Source organism: Raphanus sativus, unplaced genomic scaffold (genome assembly GCF_000801105.2).
Source record: "Raphanus sativus cultivar WK10039 unplaced genomic scaffold, ASM80110v3 Scaffold1940, whole genome shotgun sequence".
Lineage (NCBI taxonomy): Eukaryota > Viridiplantae > Streptophyta > Magnoliopsida > Brassicales > Brassicaceae > Raphanus > Raphanus sativus.
Genome location: NW_026617249.1, coordinates 1 through 12,154, shown reverse-complemented (window position 1 = coordinate 12,154; position 12,154 = coordinate 1). Strand labels below are relative to the sequence as shown.

At 36.8% G+C, this 12,154-nt stretch overlaps 5 protein-coding genes across 5 annotated transcripts; 2 read left to right on the top strand and 3 right to left on the bottom strand.

The window, feature by feature from the left end:
• Positions 1–811: 811 nt before the first annotated feature.
• Positions 812–1,622, bottom strand: LOC130505004 (protein CASPARIAN STRIP INTEGRITY FACTOR 2-like). Its single transcript, XM_056999607.1, has 3 exons — positions 1,478–1,622; positions 1,279–1,325; positions 812–1,164 (listed from the first exon to the last, which is right to left on the bottom strand). The coding sequence occupies exons 1-3, from the start codon at positions 1,551–1,553 to the stop codon at positions 1,045–1,047; spliced, it is 243 nt and encodes an 80-aa protein (XP_056855587.1). The 5' UTR covers positions 1,554–1,622; the 3' UTR covers positions 812–1,044.
• Positions 1,623–3,799: 2,177 nt separating this feature from the next.
• LOC130505007 (30S ribosomal protein S16-1, chloroplastic) lies at positions 3,800–4,667 on the bottom strand. The gene is made up of 3 exons (XM_056999610.1): positions 4,480–4,667; positions 4,344–4,389; positions 3,800–4,095 (listed from the first exon to the last, which is right to left on the bottom strand). The coding sequence occupies exons 1-3, from the start codon at positions 4,610–4,612 to the stop codon at positions 3,933–3,935; spliced, it is 342 nt and encodes a 113-aa protein (XP_056855590.1). The 5' UTR covers positions 4,613–4,667; the 3' UTR covers positions 3,800–3,932.
• Positions 4,668–5,413: 746 nt separating this feature from the next.
• On the bottom strand, positions 5,414–6,372 carry LOC130505006 (uncharacterized). The gene has a single exon (XM_056999609.1). The coding sequence runs from the start codon at positions 6,296–6,298 to the stop codon at positions 5,639–5,641; it is 660 nt and encodes a 219-aa protein (XP_056855589.1). The 5' UTR covers positions 6,299–6,372; the 3' UTR covers positions 5,414–5,638.
• A 927-nt stretch (positions 6,373–7,299) lies between these two features.
• Positions 7,300–10,926, top strand: LOC108842646 (squalene synthase 1). The gene is made up of 13 exons (XM_018615627.2): positions 7,300–7,778; positions 8,155–8,197; positions 8,275–8,364; positions 8,475–8,550; positions 8,713–8,782; positions 8,915–9,064; positions 9,159–9,263; positions 9,380–9,526; positions 9,671–9,746; positions 9,901–9,989; positions 10,081–10,172; positions 10,436–10,478; positions 10,597–10,926. Exons 1-13 carry the CDS (start codon positions 7,584–7,586, stop codon positions 10,651–10,653), a joined length of 1,233 nt encoding a protein of 410 aa, XP_018471129.1. The 5' UTR covers positions 7,300–7,583; the 3' UTR covers positions 10,654–10,926.
• Positions 10,927–11,238: 312 nt separating this feature from the next.
• LOC130505005 (inactive squalene synthase 2-like) lies at positions 11,239–12,060 on the top strand. The gene is made up of 4 exons (XM_056999608.1): positions 11,239–11,557; positions 11,684–11,726; positions 11,824–11,913; positions 11,990–12,060. Exons 1-4 carry the CDS (start codon positions 11,360–11,362, stop codon positions 12,058–12,060), a joined length of 402 nt encoding a protein of 133 aa, XP_056855588.1. The 5' UTR covers positions 11,239–11,359.
• Positions 12,061–12,154: the final 94 nt, after the last annotated feature.

The window sequence follows — 12,154 nt, the reverse complement described above, 5'->3', positions numbered from 1 at the left end:
CAGTTGGTGCATGATTTTGTATCTTGAAGAAGAAAGCAATGGATGGGGGATGAATAAGGAGTAGGTGTCATGTGAGTTATGTTATGATTAGTCTCAATTCTGTAGTTGAAGAAAGTTTGTCAGAGATTATGATTTTTTTAAACATATTTTTATAAAAAAAAGAATCTTTTGTGTATGAAAATATAAGTGACGTTAGGTCAGCGGGACCAAACACAATATGGGTGGAATGAACTTTGAGAACTGCGGAGGTGAACATTAATCCTTGTTTTCTGTAATTAAACGCATGCGGTATGGAATTAATAATGTTTGTTTAGAGGTAGTCATGAGCTAATATTTAATCATATCTAAGTCCAATTTTTGTTTTTTATTTTGGAAGGGATGAACGTAAAATTGTGTATCCAAAACTATGTGATAAAATAAATTGCAATAAAACATTTAAAATTCATTAAAGACCAATTTGATTAGATTAAAAATTCATCAATATGTTTTGTGAATAAATTGCTTATCAAGACGTTAATTTTTGTGTTTCATATTGAATCAGGAGTATTCCATGATTTATTTATTTCGATATGAGATTTAAAACTCTTGTGGAAACTTCAAAAAGGAGTTGAAAATTCAATGACTAAAAGCACTCCCAATAGGAGTTCTTTCTCTTGATTCTATAAACACACATATATATATATATATATATTTTTTTTTTTGAGCAAAAGTATATATATAATTACCAGGGTTCTAAATATTTTGGGTTGGATTTTTAAAACCTAAAAGCAAGAACCCCCTCTGTGGGGGTGCTTTTAGTAAGCTAATATAATCTCATTAATGCCTTCTCATCCATTAATTGCAATGTTGCATGATAACCAAACCATATATTTAGTGATGAAAGTGACATGCACTTCACCAAACTCACACTCAAAGACTATAGAACCGTTTACTACATAACATATCTTCAAACTTTAATTATAACTTGGACTGTTAGTCTTAAGGTATATATATCGTACATCTCATAAAGTCGGCATCTATATAGTCTCCATGATATGAATCGTATCAGTTGGGAATAAGCTTGAAAGGAGGCCTGACGAGCCTTGGTGTAGGACTGAAGTGACCATAGTCTCTTGAATTCATCCTCAGTATTCTCTCATGTTCATGAATCCTTCTTTCCACCAACTGTCCACATATAACATACTTATTCACCAGCATATCATATGAATTATATTTTGCTTTAGGAATAATGACCATAAATATACAACGCATGTTAGTTGGCAAATATAAATGACTAACCTCCTGATTAATATCGTCTTGGCTATAAATTAGAATGGATGGTCGGCCTACAAAAAAATTGTTTAGAAATGCACATGTGAAGCACAAGTATTAATCTTACTTTCTAAAAGAGTGAGCAAATAATACGCACACGGAGCTGCGGTGAAAAGCTGCAAACAAAGTATATATAAATATGGAGAGAGAGGGGTAAGACACAAACCTGCAGAAGAGAGAGCAAAAGCTGAAACAAGAAGAAAGACGAAACTTAGTTTCTTCATTAGTGGCAATAAACCCATCTTCTTCTCCTTTCCTCTGTGAAAAAGTTACGTGTTTGATGTTCTCTTACACACCTTGTCAAAAAAGAGAAACTCATGGGTTTGGTTTATCACCATATATATAATCTCTAAGGAAATGACACTATTACAAGTTAACTCCGCTTTAGATAAAAAATAACCTTTAGAGGTTATAAGTTTGTGTGTTAATAATGAGACTGCACTAGTCATAAACCAATATTTTAAAATAGCACTATTTGATTTATTAATCATCTTATTATTAATGCAAATATCTCCCAATGCTTTTTGGGTTTATTTATCAATTCTTCATGGAAATGGTGGGATTGAAGAAAAAGTTGAAAGGAGACCACCTTCCTGTTGTTGGCCACGATAAGTCTAAAGAAGTTAGTGGATTAATTATTTAATATGAGTAGATTTGTTTGTTTTTTTAATTTGTAGAAAAACAACATTCATAACAACAACAAACCATCATAATGGTATAGAATCCGTGAAGACTAGATATATAACGTATCGGTCAATCATGACGCCTAGTAATTGGTATTAGTATCATCTTACTAGTGGCATCACTCGGATATAGATATGATACTATTTCTCTACTATTTATGTTGCTGAATACAAGAAACCGTTTCACTCTTGAGTAATATTGTAAAGAGTATCATAATCTTTTTAAAGTAAGTATATATATTAACATATGCGAAGTCTCAAATACAAATGGATTACTGATTGAGATCATGGGAAGAGAACAAAGTTGTTTGAACTTTGCTTTAGTGGATTGATTCGTCACTGTAATTAATTCTCGACGTATTATCATATTGGCTACACTTAAAATAGGATGTAAAGATGGTGTAGTGGATGATGACCGTACTCTCACCATTCTGAATTTCAGTTTTGATATGCCGCAAATATTTTACTGAGCTAGTAAGTATGAACGCACATCCTTACACAAAAGAAACCTACTATTTTTTTTTTTTGACTCGAAAGCATGATTTAGAGTTTATAATATGAATGTAGGATAACTCATCAGGTACAGGCCAAGGATTCAGAAGCAGACAGCTTAATGAACGAAAGAAAGTTGTAACACCAAAAGTACTCAAGATTGAAAACCTTAATAAAAAAAAAGAATGCGAATAAGTCTTTTAACTGTTGGAGTGGAGTGCTTCGACTATAAGGTCAAAGATGATATTCCATGCTCCATGTCACAGCTGCTGCTGCGTTGTGGAGAGTATACGGGTCTACGTGGCATCAGACAAACAGTATCAAGACGAATTTCACGACCGAGCAAAGGTCTACCGCGAAATTCCAGTGCCTTATGTGCTTCTATGGCAGTTGCAAACTCAACAACTCCAAAGCCAAGGTATTTGCTTTCCTCACCATATTTTTTTGAGGTATCAAATTTGACATCAACAACTTGGCCAGCTTCTTTGAAGAATTCCTCAATATCTGATCTTTCAACTTGGAATGAGATATTGCGAGCAAAGAGTGTCTTTATTCCTCCTCGCCCTTCTTCATCATCATACACAACTTCTTCATCCACAACTTCTTCTACATCAGACCAGCTCTCGTACTCAAGATCTGACTGATCAGATCTCTCCACATTCTGAACATGAGCGATCACGTCCGCTTCTCTAGGTTCACTTTGGTATCTAAATCTTCCTCAGCGGGTCTTGTGGCCTTCTTAATCGCAGAAGAGGATGATGGTTCAACTCCGGTGGTGGCCGATTTTTTGTCCATGGCAAATTTGGGAAGACGACTTGCTAGGGGGGGCGGGGAGATTAAGAGCCGCGTAAGATATTTGTGGAATTTAGGGTTCAAAAAAGAAGCCTACTATATTTTATAGTTTTACTCTAAATTAATTTAGTTTTTCTTCCCACTCGGACCAAAGAAATTTATAGAGTTTGACCCTCACGGCAAGGCCCCATAGAAGCTAGTGGCTGGATTATTTATTTAATTAATATGAGTAGCTTCATTGTTTAATTTGGAGATAGGCAACAACTATAACTCAATTGGCTGCTAATCACCATAATGGTGGAATCCTTGAAGGCTAGGCATTCAATATCGGCCAAACATCAAGTCTTGTTTTTCTTAATACAAAAGTTTCACTGTTGTGAATAAAATTATCTTTTCATAAGAAAAGAATACTAACATTTATTTCATCCTTCTATCATTTCGCAATACTAACATTTTTTTCAAAATCAAAATAACATAATGGGCTTAATCCAACTTAAGAAATCGAAGCCCAGTTCATAGGATGCTACAAATCCATATTGAGAATTCAACAAACTTCTTTGTCCGGATACAACAAAAAAAACCAAACATAACATCAAACTCCTTTGAGATAGACACACAAAGCTTTAACTCTTTGCTGATTACACACACACACTCTTAGTTCAAGATCTCACCTGTAATGGGTGAAACATGGTGGTTGGTGGATTTTTGTCCGTTCTTGGAACCAACGACAACCATTGACTTTGGAGGAATCAAACCGGCCCTGAAAAGCATGTTTTCAACTGAGTCTGTTGGCTGAGCTCCAACCGATAACCAGTACCTGCAGAAGGTAAAGAAATCAGAGACAACAATCACAAAAATCATATATGCAAGAGAATCGATTTCTTTCAACATCTGCGGCTTTGGAAGAAATACAATTTGCAATCATACAAGCAAAAAAAAAAAAATCAATGCTCATGGTAAAAAACAGAGACACTCCTAGAGATGATGCATATCAGATTTATCACATTTTATAATCCTAAATATAAACGCAAACAGGAAAAAGCGAAGAAGGTAGAAGAATCATACTCGATTCTGTCGAATTTGAGGCTCACTCTGTTCGCATCGTCCTTCCCTAAATAGAATACAAAGTGAATTCATGTGAGCATAAGCATAGATATTGAAAATGACTGAGGAAGGTATAGAGGAGAAGATGATTCGGAACCTTGGAGTGGATCATAAAACCCTAAAACCTCGATTTGTTTCCCGTCCCTACGCGATTTGTCATCCGCCGCGACCAGACGATAGAAGGGTCGGTGTTTGCAACCGAAACGCGCGAGCCTGATCTTCACCGTCATTTCTACTGCTTGGAGACTGAGGTTTAAGCTGGGGGTGGATTTGTGTGTTATCCCCTTATCCGCATTCTATATATCCATGGAGAAAATCTAAAACAACGTGCCGTTTTTATTTCGTTAGAAACGGCATGTCTTACTTCATTACATGAGCTATTATGTTTATGGGCCACTTATTCGTCGTAACCAAAATTTATATGGCCCAGATAATTTGATTTTGATTATTAGCCCATATATTGTAGTTTTGATTATACAGCCCAGATAATGTGATGTTAATCTTAGTTAAGAACATCTACCAACTTCCCGATTCGTTTGTAGATATATCTTGAGAGAGAAATCAGATTTATTGGTATCCACATTAGAGTTCAATATTCTTCATCGCACACCAGTCCGGGACGTGTATCAGGCCCACATTGACTGACAGCCATAAATTTTTAGAGGCATCGAATCAAGCAAGCTACGTTTTAGTCTCACATTCCAACAGTACAAGTTTTTAAAACGTGAAATACAAAGATCTTTTTCAAGACATTTATTACTCGAGACATAAAAGTTATCTCAAACCTCAACCACCCACCCACATGTCGAGAGTCAGAGTGATGCGTACATCCAACGAGAATGACTCTCCAAGCAAGCAACGTTCACAAGCTCACAAAGATAACCAGATTAACCACAACCAAACATTTAACCTTCTTCTATAAGCCACTGCTTAACGTTTAGATATCTTTTCTCAATTCTATGCTTGATCTGTTTGTTAATCATCACTCAGATTCTCCATTTGAATCTAACATTAGTTAAAGATCCATAACCTGATTAACATCGTTACCTCTGATAAAAGATGTGATTCATGTACAATGAAATATTCAGAGGAATCGGATTTACTTAGAATTAAAAGGACAAAGCAATTGAACTACCATTTACACATCAATAAACCCATGAGAAATTGATGAAATCTAAAGCGGACCGTACTAAAACCATCCATGACTAAGACTATGGTTCTTTGATTATTGAAGAAAGCAACTTGGAATCGATGGATCAGCATTTGAACTTGAGGCCGAGACCATTCTTCCCGCGGATGCAACCAGGCTTCAAGTGCGAATACGGAGACGACATCGTCTTCGTCTTCGAGGTCAAGACCTTGGCGATCGCTCGTTTCCCGAGCTTCCTCATCCTCTGCCTCCCCAGCTTCTTACACACGCTACGCGGCACCAGCTCCTCGTCGAGATCATACGAATCGTCGTATTCTCCGTCACGGTCGTCGTCGCCGCCGTCATCGTAACAACCACCGTGATTAGCGTAATCTCCCAACGTAATACCAAACGAGCAGGTAGAGCCCCGGCGGAGAAGCAAAATCCGCCGCTGAGCCCATCGGAGGTCCTTATCAGCCACTACTTGATCGCGAACGACATCGCCATCAGCATCGTCGTCGTTATCGCCAGCACCATCGAGATCCAGATCCGCGGGGAGTTCAACACCGTCAGTCACGGGGAGAATCTGAGGCGGAGAAGAAATGACGAAGGAAGCAGCGTCGTCGAGAGATATGACGTCATCGTCAGAAAGACTATCGACGGAGAAGGAATCGTCGGAGTACTCGCCGTCGGAGGGGTTAACAACTTCCCAGAGATCGAGATCGAGATCGTCTTCGTGGTTGAGAACGAGAGGAGACATGGTAATAACCCTGGATCGATTCGCCATTTCGAGGTTTGTTTTCTAGTTTTTGATTTTAATTTTTGCAAACTGTTTGATTGATTTTTTCTAACGAGGAAGTTACCCCTTTTAATAGAAGCAAAAGCGGAGAGAACCACCGTCTGTTGACGTGTGGCGATTGGTAGTTTCAACTGTGGAGGATACGTAATTGAAGCCAATTAGTTTTCGCCACGTCGTCTTTATCGTGCCATGTCAGCGTGTTATCAGAGTTGGCGCTGTAAAAAAAAATTAGTAAACTGGAACTGTAATTCTATCTCATCCACTAATGGTATGGATTAGGAATATACCATTTCTGATTCATCAGAAAATATACTATTTAATTTTTTATTCCTTTGTAATTTTGTATACAATCAAACTCAAAAAATTATAATTTTAGATTTACTAAGGATATTTCTTAAATTTGAAACCACTAAATATTTTTAACAAAGGAAAACATTTTTTAATATCAGAAAAATAAACTCGTTAACATTTTTCTTATATTAAAAAAGTTTTTCTGTTTTGACAAAAAAAAAAGTTTTTCTGTTAAAATATTGAGTGGGCTTTGGCTCCTTGAGGAACGACCCTGAAAGGCAGATAAATCTTGGACTTAAACTATTAGGTTTGTGACCTTTAGGATCGAACTCGGAATAGGCCCAAATCCATCACAAAATATTCAGACTTAGTATAAAAGTATGGATAGGATATCAAAATCACTGACTCATCTTTTCTTGTCGTCTTTGTTCTAGTTTATTTGAATGACACCGTAAGCAAGAGGGCCCGTTTCTTCCTGCACTCATTATTTTCATGCCACCAGTGGCGGAGCCAGCATGGTAGCATTTGACCCATGTGAATTTCTGTGAAATTTTTTTTTTTACATGTAGCTTATACTGCAAAATCTGAAATTTTAGTTTATTGACACTGGTAAAATGCATAAATTATCAGTTTGACCCCTATCAAAGCATTTTCTCCCTCCGCCACTGCATGCCACCACGCAATTTTTCTTTTGTGCCTCTCTGTTTCATTAGCTCATTTAAAAAAGAAAAAAACATAAAAAATGTGAACCCCTTGTGGCATTTGGGAGAAAGCCAGGCACCCCAGCCTTTGTTTTCATCGATGAATGAATAAACTAAACCAATAACTAAATCAGAATATTCGCTTGGACGAACCAGATAGATCCACATTGCAGCAGGTGAGGCACTCCTGCATTTTCTCCCATCCGTCGCAGGAAATAAATCAAAAAGGAGATTGCTCGGCTCTGTTTCTGAATCGAATTGAGAAAAAAAGAAGAAAAACAATGGGGAGCTTGGGGACGTTACTGAGATATCCGGACGATATATATCCGCTGCTGAAGATGAAGCGAGCGATCGAGAAAGCGGAGAAGCAGATCCCGCCTGAGCCACACTGGGGTTTCTGCTACTCAATGCTCCACAAGGTTTCTCGTAGCTTCTCCCTCGTTATCCAGCAACTTCGTCCCGAGCTTCGTAACGCTGTACGTTTCTTCTCTCCATCATACCTCTTTGTGTGTGTCATAAGTCAACGTAGTAGACTCACATTTATTGTGATTATAAGGCTGTTCAGTCAACGCTGATAAAATTAGCATTAGCGAACAGCACTATAGGGACGGCGATGATTTGTTTATTCAGTTCAGTAGAATCGATGCCATTGAATGTAGACTCCATGTGGGGATTATATGTGTTCTTCTGCAGATTGGTGTAAATTGTAATTTAGATTACGAGTTGAGGTGCAGTAGATGTAGATTTGATTTAGAGGGAGGCGTGACGCATAGAAGAATGTTTTAGGTTGTTTATTACGACGTCTCCACGTATCTTGATTCCTTCACATGACTATTGTGTCCAACTTTATAGGTGTGCGTGTTCTATTTGGTTCTTCGAGCTCTTGATACTGTCGGTGAGTGTCATGCTTTCATATTAGATCCATCTTCATTGTTCATGCTCCAGCGGCTAATATTGTTTTCGGTGCTACAGAGGATGACACAAGCATTCAAACTGATGAAAAGCTGCCCGTCCTGTTTGCTTTCCACCGTCACATTTACGATACTGACTGGCACTATTCATGCAAGTCAAAACTCACTCTTTTAAGCTTTTGTCTTTCTTTCACATGCCTATTAGTATTTTTTTAACTGTTTTAACTTACAGATTTTTACTTTTTTTTTTTCAAATTTTAGGTGGTACGAAGGAGTACAAGGTTTTGATGGATCAGTTTCATCATGTTTCTGCAGCATTTTTGGAACTTGAAAAAGGGTTAGTTCTCATGTTTTGCCCTATACACTTCTGTTCCGGCTTTTAGTTCTTTGTTTCTCGTTTATTGATTGAGTTACTGAGTATGTTGAAAGTCTAATCTGCTTTCTCTCAAAACTAATTTATGTTATTTTTATAACTTATACTCTACCTTGGTATATGAAGGTATCAAGAGGCTATCGAGGAAATTACTAAAAGAATGGGCGCTGGAATGGCCAAGTTTATCTGCCAGGAGGTTTGTGATTGTAACCTTTTTTTTTATAGTGTAGGATTTGTTTTTGAGTTATGGTGACAAACAGACTTGAGCTATACGAGGGTTTTTGAAATGATTTCTGTAGTAATCCAGTTTTCCCTGTGTTATACGCAGGTAGAAACTGTTGATGACTACAATGAGTACTGCCACTATGTTGCTGGACTTGTGGGTTTAGGTCTGTCTAAACTCTTCCTCGCTTCGGGATCAGAAGTTTTGACTCCAGACTGGGTTCATATTTCCAACTCAATGGGTTTATTTCTTCAGGTTCAACAATGTTTCTTTCTCAAATCTCTTGCTATCTTTGAGAATTTCTATCTTGGAATTTTTCATAAATCGTTAACATTGATCTTATTTGCAGAAAACAAACATTATCAGAGATTATCTTGAGGACATTAATGAGATACCAAAGTCCCGCATGTTTTGGCCTCGTAAGATTTGGGGCAAATATGCCGACAAGCTAGAGGTGCGTGCATATATATACCATTCTCGATCTCTCGTCTCAGGTTTGATGTTACCCCATATTGACCATTTTCTAACGGTGCTCTTCCTTTTTTGGTGAACTATAAAATCCCAATGTAGGACTTAAAATACGAAGAGAATTCTACAAAAGCAGTGAACTGCTTGAATGAAATGGTCACCAATGCATTGACGCATGTCGAAGATTGCCTGAAGTACATGGCTGCGTTGCGTGACCCTTCTATATTTCGGTTTTGTGCTATTCCTCAGGTCAGAGATATAAATATCACATATGTCTTGGTTTGCATATCTAAGATTTTATACTCTGCTTTAAAATTTCATCTGAAAATTGCTTCTATATAGAATGTCTTGGAATTTAATATAGATTTTCTTTGATGTGTTTCTTTTGATTAGATCATGGCGATTGGAACACTTGCATTATGCTATAACAATGTACAATTATTTAGAGGAGTCGTGAAGCTCAGGCGAGGTAAGATTTTCTGTTTTGAATTTGGTTTGCACTCCTTTTCAGACCATCATATCATTTAGATCCCAAGCCTTACGTTTTTATCATAAACAATCTTGAGAACGTGTTACAAGCAATCTCGTCTGAAACACTGTTGAACAACTTTCAAATTGTTTAGGTCTAACTGCTAAAGTCATTGATCGCACAAAGACAATGGCTGATGTGTATGGTGCTTTCTATGATTTTTCTTGCATGCTTAAAACAAAGGTATGTCATTATTAACTCATCTTTTGCTATTTGACTTTTTCACTCTGCTCTGTTCTAATAGAATTTGTATTTTATTTTTGTATGTAAACAGGTCGACAAGAACGATCCAAATGCCAGTGACACGCTAAACCGACTTGAAGCCGTGCAGAAAGTCTGCAGAGACACTGGAGTCCTGCATAAGAGGTGCATAATTTTCTTCTTTTTGTCTTATTATCCTTTTATTAGATAATCTAGATTAAAAGATTCTGCACTTAGTTGACGAATACAGCTTGTCTTTCTCGAGTATGCTTTGCTTAGAAGAGGATCCATGGTCATTTTTTTTTTCTGTTTTGTGGTGACTTGAAGCTGTGCATTAGATTAATCACAGAATAGATAAATGAACTGAACAGAATCTTTTATATATTTTTGGCTGGGTTTCTGATGAATCCTTTTCTCTCTTTGCTCAGAAAATCTTATGTTAATGACCAAGGAAAATCATGCAATGTCTATGTAAGTTACATGTTCCCTCCCCTTTTCAATATAAGTATATATTTCTCTCTTGTTTTAAATATAGAGTAGATTACTAATGGTCATTATCATATCACTTTTCTTCTATCGGAAAATGTAGATTGTAATGCTTGTGATTCTACTGGCCATAGTCTTTGCATATCTCAGAGCAAACTGAGTGGATCAGTGCTGGACATTGTGATTCTTCCCAGGTTCCAGAACAAGAGAGTTTAAAACTTGATTTGATCCTCTCTAAACCCCAATGGATTCTATTTTGGTTATCTTATCTTATCTGTAGGTGTAATAAACGTGCGCATTTTATTCATCTATTTTTCTCCTTTTGTGTTTGCTTTTTGGGACCAAACATTCTGTTTCTTTTTTTGGGTTATTTCTTTTGTCATGTTGAATATATCTCTAAACTTTTTCGTTCAAATGGATCCAAAGTTGATTACTAGCAAGCCACCAAAGAAACTCCAAATGTAGCAACAACCAGAAAAAAAAACAATCAAGAACACAGATGTTATACGGGTTTTCAACTATGAATTAAGTATTATTATGTGAACAAATAGGTAGAAAAACTAATGGAATGATACAAATCAATCATATTTGTTTGTCAACCAAGTGACTCACTGTCACCGGTCCCTCTCCCTCTCCATGTCGGCAAATAATGTTAAAAAAAAAAACGTTTCGCGTGAAGCACGCGGCAAGCAGTGCTTTTTTAAATGCCAACACATGAACATAGTTGACCCCAATAACACATATATCACCGTGGCACGTTAAGAGTCTTACATTTTTCATTACATAAACTTCGCTGTTTTGTTCGCCCCAACGAATACCGCCATTCTTTTTTTTTTCCCCTGTTTCTGAGTAAAATTTCTAGAAAAATGGGAAGCTTGAGTACAATTCTGAGACACCCTGATGAGATATATCCACTCTTAAAGTTGAAGCTTGCTATTATGAGAGCTCAGAATCAGATCCCTCTTGATGATCCACACTTGGCTCTCTGCTACTCATTGCTCCAAAACGTTTCTAAAAGCTTCTCTCTTGTTATTCAACAACTACGCACCGAGCTTCGTGACGCCGTACGTACTTTTATTGTAGATTTTATTTGCCCAACTAACCCTCTTTGTGGAAATATTTATTTCTATATACAGCTGTGCTTATATTTTTAGGTACAGTTACATTTTACTATTCATTTTTGTTACTAGGTGTGTGTGTTCTACTTGATTCTCCGTGCTCTTGATACTGTTGGTTAGTGCATCATGTTATGATTAATATATGATCCATCTTTCTTTCTTTAATGGAAAAATATTACTATCATCTACTCTTTTGTTGGTTATTACTACAGAGGATGACACAAGCATACCAATGGAGATCAAGGTTCCTATTTTGTTAGCTTTCCACCGTCATATATACGATCGTGACTGGCATTTTACATGTAAGTAAGAAGAGTCTCTTCACATCTTAGTATTCTCTTTTTTTTGTTCTTAATCTACTCTTAAATCGAATTTTAGGTGGTACAAAGGAGTATAAGGTTCTAATGGACCAGTTTTCACCATGTTTCTGCAGCTTTTCTGGAACTTGAAAAAGGGTTAGTTAGTTAGTTCTACTGAATTTTTCGAATCTCTTCCGTCCATATAAAAACAAAAAAAACTCTGAACTTACATAAAAGGTATCAA